Source organism: Crinia signifera, chromosome 3 (assembly GCF_055691185.1).
Source record: "Crinia signifera chromosome 3, ASM5569118v1, whole genome shotgun sequence".
In the NCBI taxonomy this organism is placed as follows: Eukaryota; Metazoa; Chordata; class Amphibia; order Anura; family Myobatrachidae; genus Crinia; species Crinia signifera.
The window spans coordinates 180,951,754-180,965,034 of record NC_139219.1 but is presented as its reverse complement, the minus strand read 5'-3'; the positions used below and the strand labels follow the sequence as shown (position 1 = coordinate 180,965,034).

The following is a 13,281-nucleotide window of genomic DNA, read 5'->3' as shown; positions in this document are numbered from 1 at the left end:
TGTAACTTGGTATCGTAGAACTTTTTCCATTACAATGCATCTTATTCACAAAATGGTGTAAGACACACAAGCAGCTTCTGCTGATTAAAATGATATGCAGCATTCCTATATACTGTGCGTGTCCACGGTATCTGCATATATAATGCTACAGTATGTTAGTGTTTTCCAGTAAAACACTAATGTAGCAATTCGTATGCAGATACACCCGCAGTCACACACAAAATAAGTACCAATTTACATCATGGTATAAAGCAACTAGGAGGCTAGATGTATGTGAACACATCTGTATATAGCAATATGGTATGTAGCTGTCATTGCCATATATTAGTTTTTTTTTTGTTTTACAGTAGTTGGAAATAGGGTGGTACCGGTGCCATCTAGCCACAATAATCCATGAAAGTATGGCATTAATGCAGCGTAAAATGGTATTTTTCTTCCAATCCAAAGGGAACACAGGGATAACACTGAGTATAGACTGGTGAGCTAGAGTCTGGGCACCAATATTTATTTTCCAGCAACCCAGGATCCCCCTTCTGTTTTCTTTGCCCCCAGCCACAGACATCCAGTTAAGTTAACAAGCCCAAGGCATACAGTGGATGTGAAGAGGAACCAGTAAAAATGGAAAACCCCTGCAACCAGGTGTGTCAGGGTAGGCACCCTGTGTTCTCTATGGATTTCAAATAACAAAAAAAACTTTTAACTGGTACAAACCTAAATCTTCTTTTCATCTTAAGGCATAGGAAATCGGGATAATACTGGGGTATCCAACCTAAAGGAGTGGACACTCCTGACCTGCACTAAGAAACTGTTGCGCACAGACTTTTTCCACAGAAATGAAGGTATAGAAGCTGATGATTTTATGGGCAGAGGACCAATTGGCTACTTTACTAGAGTTGCCACATACTGCCCAAGAAGTCGCCACTGCTTTGGTGGAAAAAAATCACCAGGGAAGGATCAGAAAGGTCAGGTGCAGAATAAGCTTGGCAGATGGAGGAATCTGACCACAGTCCGCCCTGTTTGTAAAAATAATTAAAGACAAAGGATTTTTTTAAAATGAAGATCTCTTGTCCAGTCCACATAAATCCCGCATGGCAACCAAGGGGCCTCCATTGAAAAATCGGGAACTTGTAAAGAAGTGACCACAATCCCTTGGTTTATATGATGTCTTGAAACTACCTTAGGGAGGTTGCCTAATTTCATTCAAAGAAAAGCCTATGGGGGATATTCAATCGCCGTCGAGCATCTCCCGTGGGGGAGATGCTCGACGGGCCCTATTCAATGCTGTCTTCCCCGACCGCATTGAACAGGGTTTCCTGGCAGAACGAGCCCGACATCTCTAATTGTCGGGCTCGTTCTGCCGGGAAGTGACGAGATGCCGGCTGCATCTCGTCACTTCCCGGCCGCAACTTGCGGCCACGCCCCCTTCTCGTCCCGCTGCAGGCGGGACATTGAATCCTGCCTGCATGTTCTCGGTCGAGCTGACCGAGAACGGGACTGGGTGACGGCAGGCGAGCAAGCTCGTCTGCCGTGACCCGAAGATTGAATACCCCTCTATGAGTGATAAGACAAGGTGCTCAAGTCTGACATGCTACAGCAGGCATGGGGAACCTTTGGCCCTCCAGCTGTTGTTGGACTACATATCCCAGCATGCCCTGCTCAATTCTTGCTATTTGGCGCATGCTGATATGTGTAGTTTAATAACAGCTGGAGGACCAATGTTTCTCAAAATGCCTATAATCAATACAGACAATGGGCCTGATTCAGACCAAATCGTTGGGCTGTGAATCTTCAGAGCCCAGCAATCAGGTAAATGCGGCCCCGTCTGAGGGGGCTCCCTGCCCTTATGCACAGCTGTGAATATGTTTGCAGTCATACATGCAGGGGAGAAACCATTCACAATCACAAACCATCTAATGGTTTTCCCCCTGTTTGCAGCACTGTGTAAAGGTGCGTACACACAGGGCAATATATTGCCGGCCGATCTATCACCGAGCAATATATTGCTCAATGCCCCCTTTTCATCAGCTACCAGAGATGGTCGCTGATGAAAAGAAACCTCTGCCGGCTGTGCCACAGAGGTAGTCAGCTTGCTCCTGCGACCAGCGATTAGAATGGGCTGAAAATGGGAGAGCGCACCCGGCGATTTATCACGCCAGCATATTCCCAGCGATATCAGCCCCTATCGCTGCCGTGTGTACACGGCTTGAGTGTAGGCTATGGGGAGATGGAGGCCACTGCTCCCTCCCCACAGGCCAGACTAACCTGTGTTTTAGGCGGCATTCCCAGAAAACGCTGAGGTGCACCTACAAATGATACCTGGCTGTCAATCAACTTGCGAACAGCCAACAATGGCTAGACATTACTGGTTCATTCACATAGGGACTTCACACATGTGCAGAAAACTGTGCGCATGTGTGGTCATTCGATAATTAGATAATAGAATCTTGATTGGTCCCAATATTTCTAACTATACAGTGGAGTACTATGAATCAAGAGTGTGGGATAGCAATGGATAGAGTTTGCAAAAGAAACCCGTACTTTTAATCTAAAACTGCCTGCAAGAAAGACAGAACTTGTAAGGGCCAGAATGATCTGTAGTTGAAGTCTTGAGTAAAACACCAGCTAAAGCAGGCATTCCCAACCACGGTCCTCAAGGCACACCAACAGTGCAGGGTTTAGTGATATCCAGGCTTCAGCACAGATGGATTAATCAAAATCACTTAGGTACTAATTAAGTCACCTGTGCTCAAGCCTGGATATCACTAAAACCTGTACTGTTGGTGTGCCTTGAGGACCGTGGTTGGGAATGCCTAAGCTAAAGTAATGTAGGTCCTCCAAATCCAATAATAAATCTTGAGGGAAGGTAGCTTTCAGGAAGTAAACATTTTAAGAATGGCCATCTGTGAGAACCCTTCTGGAAGAGGGAAAGCCTAACTCCCCTATCTGTCCAGCTGTGAGATGGATGTGTGCGGCTCTGAGGGGAGGGGGGGTGCATTGCATACCATACCTTTCAACATTTATAGGTTCCCCAGTAGCTGCCCCCCCCCCACACTCACACTCACACAAATAGGCATGGCTTTGTGCCAATGCCGCGATCTGAAGCAGTGCTTGTTCACGTCACTGTTTGGGGCATAGGCAGCGCTTTGTGAGGTGTTGTTCATTCCCCCTCTCACACTGCCTCAACGAATAGACACTGTGCGCAAGCACTGTTCCATGAAAATCTGGACAGTTGGGAGATAGGTGGCTGGATGGGAAACTTGCCTTCTCATAAGAGTATTTAAGCTTGATCGCATATAATATAAGGCTAACGCTGTTCCTCACCACTATGGGCAAATTTGATTGTTTCACGTACTGGCTGCGGCCAGTACATGGCGTCCACCGGAGCATTTCAAGTGATGCTACGTTCAGGTGCGCAATATCACCTCTGCAGTCATTAAGGCACCCATACACAACTAGGGCGATATACTGTACAAGCGATTTGGTCACTTGTGGCAATCATTCACATAAAAGGTTTCCAAATCACATTTTTGACAGCAGGTACAATGTGATGAACACCAGTCCCGTGCACATCGCATTGGAGCCTGCAAGTTATACTGCCAGTAGGAGAGCTATATCTGATTGCAGCCAAGCCATGGGATCGCATGTGATATATCGTATGCAAAAGTACCGCATGCGATATTTTGCATGTGATCCTTCCGTTTGCCAGAGAAGTTGCCCCAATGTACAGTATGGCCAGCTTAACTGTTATGTCATGTTCCATCATTCTGTCATGCTGGGAACTAGTTTACACATACTGTATGTATCATGAGGGGCTTTGCGATTTATCATAATAAATAACAGCATTTTTCTCAGCGACTATAGAAAGTACATTACAGTATGAATGTCAGCATACCTCCCAACACGACCTGCTCCAGGAGTGACACAATGCTCTTTTCCTGGACTTCCCTCTTAATCAGGGCTGCCGACTTTAAGATTCTCCTCTCCGGGAGAAGTCCGGAGAGGAGAGTTTCAGCAGCCGCTCAGGGGGTGGGGCATACGAGTGACATCACTAAGCCCCGACGCGATTGTGCCATTTTAGCTCCGCACCCTCCTCTGAGACCCGAGGATTGCGGCATTTTAATGCCGCGATCCGGGGGACAGCGGGGGTCCCCCCTGAATCCGGGAGGGTTGCCCACCCTTCCGGAAATTCCGGGAGGGTCGGCAACCCTGCTCTTAATGTATGATAGCCATCACCTTTGTTGAACAGGTTAATGCAGGCATGTCAAAACTATGGCCCTCCAGCTGTTGTGAAACTGTACATCCCAGCATGCCTTGCCATCATTTTAGCATTCCCTAATAGCAAAACCGTGGCAAGATGGGACTTGTAGTTTCACAACAGCTGGAGGGCCATAGTTTGGACATGCCTGAGTTAATGGATCAGAAATGTGGTTCACCACAGGTGATGGCAATCATGCATTTTAACAATGAAGTCCAGGAACAGAGCATTCTGTCCCTCCTGGAGAGGGTCATGTTAGGAGGTATGTGTCAGTGCTGTATGACAGAATTCCAGCACAGCATGTCTAGCAGATATTACTATAGTCAAGGTGGGTGCTGTTTTCCAGCCGCCAAGTCTGGCCCTAAGGCTAAGCATAATTATCTAAACGCGAAGGTACTCTCCAGTTTCCAATGACTCGTTCTCATGATACCTCCCGCTCGCCGTAGCTAGAGGGATGACGTGTGTGACTAGGGAACTGGCAGCTCTGCGCTTACGCTACAGACATGTCTGCCGACTGGGAAGAGATACGGCGGCTGGCGGCCGACTTTCAGCGGGCCCAGCTCAGTGACACCGTGCAGAGGTAACACCGGACTGCCGGAAGCTAGAACACCCTGCTACACATGCAGATAACGTGCACACAGTCCGCAGCGGTGCCTCTCCAGCCGTCTGACTTCTGCTGCATGCCTGTGGGAGCCATTATTAGCTGGCATCATGTAGTTTGTACCTTGCTGTCACCATAACCCTTTCCCTGCACAGACTGCAACTGCTTCCTAATACAATATTTGCAGTGAATACTGTATGCAGGGTTACTTACTGTTACATAAACATCTTTATGAATTGAGATGGTATAGTAGGGTTCCTGAGCAACAGCAGCTGTTAATGCTTCCTCACCCTGTCTGACCATTCACCAGTCTTCCTATGGCTGCTGCTCTTCTCCTGTCACACACAAGGATCTTATCTTGTTTTATAGGGCAGATTAATCTGATACTGCTTCTCCTATATATATAAATTTCAGAGGCGTACCTACATATTCATGGGCCCCATAGCAAAAGTTTGTATGGGCCCCCTATTTAGCAGCTGATGGTGATAAATGTATGTAAAACATATTATGCCTGGTACACACCAGGACGACTAGGGCCCGATCCCCTCAATCTAGATCCAATTCCGACCAATTGGATGTAGATTGTGTGCTGATTGGGCCCTTTTCTGTCCTGGTGTGGACCGATACCGATCCGATGCGTGGGTCGGTCGTTATTCAGATCCTACCTGCTGCAGGTAGGATCTGAATAACGACCATACAGCTGGGTGCGGCTCGCCATCGGATCGGACCCGCTCACGGTGCACATCGTGAGCAGGTCGTGCCCCCCCCCCGCATCATCGTGAGCGGGTCTGCAGAAACACTGATGACCCGCTCACAATGTGCATCGTGAGCGGGTCGTCGTGGTGTGTACCCCACATTACTTAGACTGCAAAGATGGGCCCCCTTCAGCTCTGGGCCCTATAGCAGCTGCACCCCTTGCACCTGTGGTAGTTACGCCCTTGTATATAATATGTGTGTGTTCACTGATCTGGGCACATCTACTGTATATCCGCACATTGGGGCAGATGTATTTAGCCTGGAGAATAGATAAACTGGAGTTATAGTGAAAGGAGATAAAGCACCAGCCAATGAACTGTGGGGCAGATTTATTAAGCTCGGTGAAGTGATAAACTGTCTGTTTTTTTTTTGTTGTTTTTTTTTTTTATCACCGGCCAATCAGCTTCTAACTGTGAAGTTACAGGCTTGGTTTGAAAAATGACAGGTAGGAACTGATTGGGCGGTGATAAAAACCAGACACTTTATCACTTCACTGAGCTTAATAAATCTACCCCTCAGTTTGTAAATGACAGTTAGGAGTTTATTGGCTGGTGCTTTATCTCCTTTCACTGTATCTAAACTTTATCTCTTCTCCAGGCTTAATATATCTGCCCCTATATCTTCAAGCTAGCATATTGATATTTTATTTATTAACGATATGTGAGGTAATATCTAAACGATCAATATTAGTACTAACAATTCCTACTCCTATTGATTTTAACAGCTGCAGGTATCGGTTGCCCATTCTTCATAGCAAAGACTGCTTTGTCCCTTACTTTGGCAGCTAGCAGCTCCGGGCTACACAGGATATCGCATCATGCCTAATGCAGCCGCCCAGGGGAAGAGACACAGCGCATTAGCAGTAGATGCACCATGGGTTCTAGCAAGGATCGCCAGAGGGGGTGAATTTACACTCCATCACTTCGACAAACTAGGTGTTTATATGGGATACATATAGATGACCAGGATTAGGGATACCAGCATTCAGAATACTGATGTCAGCAACCCAAAGCAGGGAATGCTGGTATAAGTACATAGTGTTCATTCTACCACCCACCATCTTTGAAAACCAATGCAGTTCCTCTTCCCTGCCTATGGTGTCGCTGTCTGCTGTAGTGCTTCTAGCACGGTGTGGTCTGTATATCAGCACTGATATGCAAACCAGACCTGTGCCAGAAACACCACAGCAGACAACAACATTCCAGGCAGGGAAGAGGAACTGCATGGGTTTTCTAAGATGGCGGGTGCTAAAATGAACACTAAGTATACTTACCCTGACCCCCTATCCCTCCCTTTCCGTATATTAACCCTAACCTCCCCCGCAGCCTAACCCTTTCTGCCAGTGCCTAACTGCCTAAACCAACCCCCCCACCCCACCTAACCTGCAGCCTAAGAAAAACCTTCCCTTCTATGTGCCTAACCCTCTCTCTCTCTGTAGACCAGGCATGTCCCCAACCTATGACCCACCAGCTGTTTATGAAACTACAAGTCCCATCATGCCTTGCCATAGTTTAGCTATTAGGGAATACTAAAACTATGGCAAGGCATGCTGGGATGTGTAGTTTCACAACAGCTGGCGGGCCACAGGTTGGACATGCCTGCTGTTGACTAACCCTAAAGTTATGTATACAAAGGGTGATATTAAGCACATATCCCTGGCAATATGGTCACTGAGCAGGGATAAAGATGCATGCATAAGTCACTTACATATGTGTGCATGCTGGGAAGGAAATGGGGGGGCAGCTGATATCCCATATGCTAATGGGGCTGCACACCGCCCCACGGCCCTCTCCCTGCCCCCTGTCCGCTGTTCTGGGTGCGTGCACCCGGCAAACAGTCTGTTTGCTGTGGGAGCACCCTGTGTATGCGAATCAGCTTTATATTTGCAGTAGCAGCCACAACAAAAGATGCAGCTACTACTTCACCACTGTACATCTTTTTATCAGAACCTTTATGTATGAAAGCCATGAGGAGCGAGAGACTATAAAGGAGCAGGGACGCTGTAGGAAGGAGAGGGAAAGCAAATGTTTTTTCAGTAGGGATAAAGGAATTGCCTGTTGCTCAGGGCAGAAGATGTTGAATGAAATGCTTCAACTAATAAACTGAGTGTCTGATTGGGGGGAAGAACTGCACATGTGCTAAATGTGTTGCACGGAAGTTCCCGCAGAGCCATTGCCTTATTGGTGCATTGCTGTTGACTGTTTTATAGGTGTTCCCAGTCCAGGGTCTGCATCCAGATTTCCTCAGAAGGCTGATCTTCACACAAAGGATGCAGCAGCTGATTACACAAGCCTGCAGGGGGTGTCTATATACAGATGGGTCTGTTCCCATCTTGGCAGGGGATGGCGCCGCCGCCTGCCCGCATCCCCCCTAACCCCCCCCTAACCCCGTCCGTCTCCCTGAGGCGGAGACGGACAGGGTTTCCGCCACGCTAGCGACGGAGACTGAGACGCGCGTGAGACGCACGCGCGTCTCAGTCTCCTCGCTGGCGGGTCGCCAGCGCGTACGTTCTGGCGACCCGCCAGCAAGGATGTGCATAGGCACATACTGTACTTTAGAGTCGGACACATGCTGCTTTTGCATATTTTCCTGTAGCAGCTATGAGCATCTTTGAATCAGCCCCTGAGATCAATAAAATGAAGTTTACCATATCAAATTTCATGATTATCTCTTGTGTTATGCATAGATATGAATTAATATATTATGCTAAGTGCCTCATTTAGAAATTATGCTGCAGCTAGAATTGTCAAACAATAACACATCTTTAGCATATTAACCCATCTATAATATGTATAGGTGATGCTTCAGTTTGTACAGTGACGTGACTGTGTCAGTGTATTAAGTCATGATGTCTTTGTGACATACGTTATTCTTTTTAAATTAAGAGACTGTATGATATATAATGTTCTGTAACATACAGTACATGAACAATATACATAGCATGGCCCTCACAATGAATCCTTATATTTCTCTTAAGTGTTCAGACAAGAGCCATCAATTTTGTGAGCCACATGAAAACCATTTGGATGTGTGACCATGAAAATGTGTCCATAGGTTTCTTCCAGAGAGAAGGCGGCACTCGGAGACCATCAACTGGTGTAAAAAACCTATGAAGTTTATTAGGCGACGTTTCGGGGCTTACACCCCTTTCTCAAGCCGCACAGCAAGTGAATACAAACAATGATAGTGCTCTATAAATACCCAAAATACCTGCAACTCCTCCCTCCTGTTCAGAAGTCGTTCCCCGTGCACCACAGGGTGTGGTATGGGGTTTCCGACAGTCAATATCCCAATATCGGGATCCTGACTGCTGGTGCTCCGACAGTGTGGCGAGCGCAAAGAAGCCTCTTGCGAGCTCGCTGCACTCACCACGGTGCGGGCCCGGTGGCTCACTACAGGTTCCATTCTCCCTCTATAGGGGTCGTGGACCCCCACAAGGGAGAATAGCCCCTGTGAGTCAGGATCCCCCCTGTTGGAGCACCAGCTGTCGGGATTCCGGTGTCGGTATACTGACTGTTGGGATCCCCACTGTCTGAGCGTCATCCATCACCCCACGGCAGGCATCCAGCATCACCTCCTTGCGCCATCAACAGCAGAAGTACCGGTCCCTGCACGCACAGACTGCACAGCGTCCTTTTATCATGGAGACGCCCAGCTCCCACCTCTCCCTCTGTGACTGGCGAAAGTGTACGCCGGAAACTCTTGGCTGCACTGCAGGAGACACTCCACTTCCCGATGTTGTGGGGTGAATGGGAGCCCCCACTGTTATACACAATACATTACATACATGGACAAAACAACATAATCAAAAACAATTTAGACAAAATATTGTAACCAATACGACCCCCAAAACTGGGGAATAAGTGATAAGAACTATAATGTGATACTGAATAATGTGATACTGTATATAAGGTACTCTGCAAAAATAACAGTACAAGGTGCCCGTTATAAAAGAGCGCCTTAGCAAAAGGCTTTGGCGCTTTACTAAAATTTGTTTTGCAATGTGAATATATATAAAATATTTCTGTATTTAAGAAATTATGACCAACAAGATATAGATATATATATCTATATCTATCTATATATATATATATATATATATATATATATATATATATATATAGATATATATATCTATATATATATATATAGATAGATAGATATATATATATATATATATATAGATAGATATATATATATATATATATATATATATATATCATGATCAACAAACTACTTATTATACTTTACTGACTAACCCACTGCTTTTAATTTTTTTAGTAGTTACCCTCTAGCTTGAATTAATACAGAACACTACCCATACATTGCTTAACTAAATATTAAAATTATAAGAGCCCAGCCAAAGGGCATCATTAAGCCCTCTCGGGTGGACTGTATGTAATTTGTGTATCCATCTTGCTTCCAACTGCATTCATTTTTTACCCCGGTTATCTCCCCTTGGTGAGGTTGGCACCTGGTCTATAATCTTATGTCGCAATGTAGCTACTCCATCTTTCAGGGTAGCAAAATGGTGAACTACTGGTTAGTCACTGGTTCCACACTCCAGTGCCGCCCTGATCGTATGCCATGGCGCAGCATAGATCTGCATCTATTCCCGCAGGCAGAGGGGCAGCAGTGTCAAAATGGGGGGTTGACCTAGCGAGAGTGATGTCATTTGAATGCCACACCCCTTTTCTGTGAGGCCACACCCCAAATTTAGCAGTGTCAATGCTTTGAAAGTTGGGAGGTATGCATACATTATGGAATGAAACCACAAGTTTTGGGTGGGTTCTCCGATCCAACTGAAATATTTTTACACTTTAACTGTTTTACTATTTACCTTCTCTTGGCCTCTGCTACAGATCTGAGACGGCCACCTGAGTAGCCCTCAGATAGATAATGTGATCCATGAATCGCATAAGCTGTCAGGAGGCATCTTTTTACACAAGACGCATCTTGTTTCATTAGCATAATTTAGCCGTAGCGGCTATAATAAATGTATCCTCCTCTGAATCTGTCCCTTTGTGTTTTACCATTGCAGATGTTCCTCACTTTCCTGAAGTTATTTCTCTTTTTTATCTTAACATACTGTAGGTAAATTTTTATCCAGTCCCTCATTCCTCAACAGTATCTGGATCAGTTTCCATCTGTTGAACTGATATTTCACAGGGATCACTTAATACTTGGGTAACATTTAAAGCTAGAATTATCCATAAAATATGGGGGTTATTCTAGTTCACTCTTTTTAACAAATTACTTCTTAGATGGTCAAAACCATGTGCACTGCAGGTGGGGCAGATGTAACTTGTGCAGTGAGAATTAGGTTTGGATGGCGTTTTACTTCAAAGTGAGATCTATATTGCAGTGTAAAAATAAAGCAGCCAGTATTTACCCTGCACAGAAACAAAATAACTCACCCAAATCTAACTCTCTCTGCACATGTTACATCTGCCCCCTGCAGTGCACATGGTTTTGTCCATCTAAGAAGGAACTTGTCAGAAAGAGTGAACTAGAATAAGGCCCTATGTGCTGATAACACAATAAATACTCTGTAAGAGACCTGTCGCTGCCATTACACTACTCATCATTGAATTACATGTTTACCACCTGGAATCATTTACATAAGTAAGTCAGCAGCATGGACACCCATGTACACATTTAAGAAAATTCTACCAGGTTTAAGTGAATACAGATGACTGTTTTGACCATTGGGTTTTGTGGTGCATGCTACAGGGAAATGTGTCTTTCCCCGGTCCTTTCCAGGACTTATTTATGCATCCCTACTCCACTGTGTCCTAAGGAAGTATCTCCACTCTAAATACTTTCTTGCCTGTGGAGCTTGAGGAAGGGTGCACAGATACCACCAGGTTGCTACCAACTCTGTATTGTCACCATCTGTTTATGTTGACACCTAAAAGCCCCATACACATTACCTGACAGTGGCCATGGCTGATATAGTTAACCATACTCAGTGAATGGTATCAGCCGCCGATACCGTTCAATGACATCACCAGGACCCACCGAACATGCGGGTCATTTGGCTATATTGCCATAGCGCGCATACATAACAATATTGAGTGTCCACACTAGATGATATTGTGGATGATAGAGCCCCATACACACTAGGCGATAATGTTAACAATATCGGCTAGTGTGTATGGGGCTTTAGTTTATAGGTTTCGAGATCCTATATGTTTTTCATTCTTTGTGGCATCTATTGTTTTTGTACCAAATTATTTTAACATGTTTCATGGGAGCATTTACGGGGTGTGTGGAAGAAGCCAAATTCTAGTAATGTCGATCCTCCTCAAGTTAGGACCTATTCCTTATTGTGATGTGTCTCTATTTAACCGGACAAGGTTTTTCTAAATTAAGTTTTCATTCTGCAAATTTATACCTCTAGGTTATCTGAGCGCAACTGCATTGAGATTGTCTCCAAGCTCATTGCTGAGAAACAGCTGGATGTAGTGCACACTCTTGATGGAAAAGAATATATCACACCATCGCAAATAAGTAAAGAGATCAGAGATGAGCTTCAAGTTAGAGATGGTGAGTGAGACATTTTTTTTAGGGGGGGAGTGGGGTGTTGGGAGCTTTAGTTAAATTTGCTGTCACTATTTGACAGGTCATGTTTGATTTAATTCTTGATTAGATTTTTCTCTCTTTGTAGGGAGAGTGAACATAGTTGATCTACAACAGGTAAGTTCATGCATATTTGCTTTGCTGTCACTGATAAAAAACTATAAAAAAAGAAAACCCTGGGGAATTCAATTGTTTTTGGGCCAGTGTAAGTAATGGGCGCTCAAAGGATGATATTCAATTGTTCTGCAGATGTCCCAGATTGCCGTGGGCTACCCTTACTTACTGTGCATGTTGTGCCCAAATGCACTGGATTTTGGTGTGCCAAAAAGTCTGACTTTGGGCAGATTTCTACTTGCCACATTATTATATTTGTTTTATAGTATTTAATAATTTCTTGTTCTGCAAGGCTGGAGAACACTGGACCATGGGATTGCAGTTTCTTTACATGCCTTGTAGAGAAAGACACATTCTATTCAGTGCTGCCTTAGTTGTTTCATTTGTACGTTTTTACTGTTTCTTTTTGCATAGGGTCTGTTCGTTGCTTGCAGCGAGATTGAAGTGGCTGCAGGGAGCCACGGGGGGCTTGTCATTTTCAATGGTGGGGAAGGGACAGCTGACTGGTTTCTCTAGTGCACTCCGGTGTCTACAAAGACCGGGACCTAGGCTTGCTACAACAGGGTCCGTCCCTACCCGTGGCTCTTCCTCAGTTATCTGTAATTAAAAACAGGAATCCAGTTTTGTCATCCACTTGCCACAGAGTGCAGACACTGTACATCTTGTGGTGTGATCAAAACAAGGGTTCATACATTCTAGATTCCCCCCTATTGTTGTTTGGCCTTTCTTTAGGGGGTTTGGAAGCTGCTGTAAAGCTTTGTTCTTTGAAAGTACAGATTTCATCCCTTTCGATCTATTTCTAACAGCGTTTGGCCCATACCGTTTTACGGGAGGTGTTCCACTACCGTTCTGTATCTGGTCTTATAAACTCTTAACATGCTCTGTTTGAGAACTTACATTAAGCAGATTTTCAATTTGTTATGAGGAACCAGTCTTCATTATGACTATTGCCACAGCTTGGTTTGTTACGACA

The 13,281-nt window shown here is 45.1% G+C and overlaps 1 protein-coding gene across 1 annotated transcript in view; it reads left to right on the top strand.

The window, feature by feature from the left end:
- The first annotated feature begins 4,677 nt into the window (after nucleotides 1–4,677).
- Nucleotides 4,678–13,281, top strand: part of UFL1 (UFM1 specific ligase 1) — a 49,887-nt gene continuing 41,283 nt past the window's right edge. The window contains exons 1-3 of the mRNA XM_083177022.1: nucleotides 4,678–4,835; nucleotides 12,016–12,161; nucleotides 12,283–12,311. Coding sequence (XP_083033148.1) covers nucleotides 4,759–4,835; nucleotides 12,016–12,161; nucleotides 12,283–12,311 — 252 coding nt within the window. The 5' untranslated portion in view covers nucleotides 4,678–4,758. The remainder of the gene's footprint in view (nucleotides 4,836–12,015; nucleotides 12,162–12,282; nucleotides 12,312–13,281) is intronic.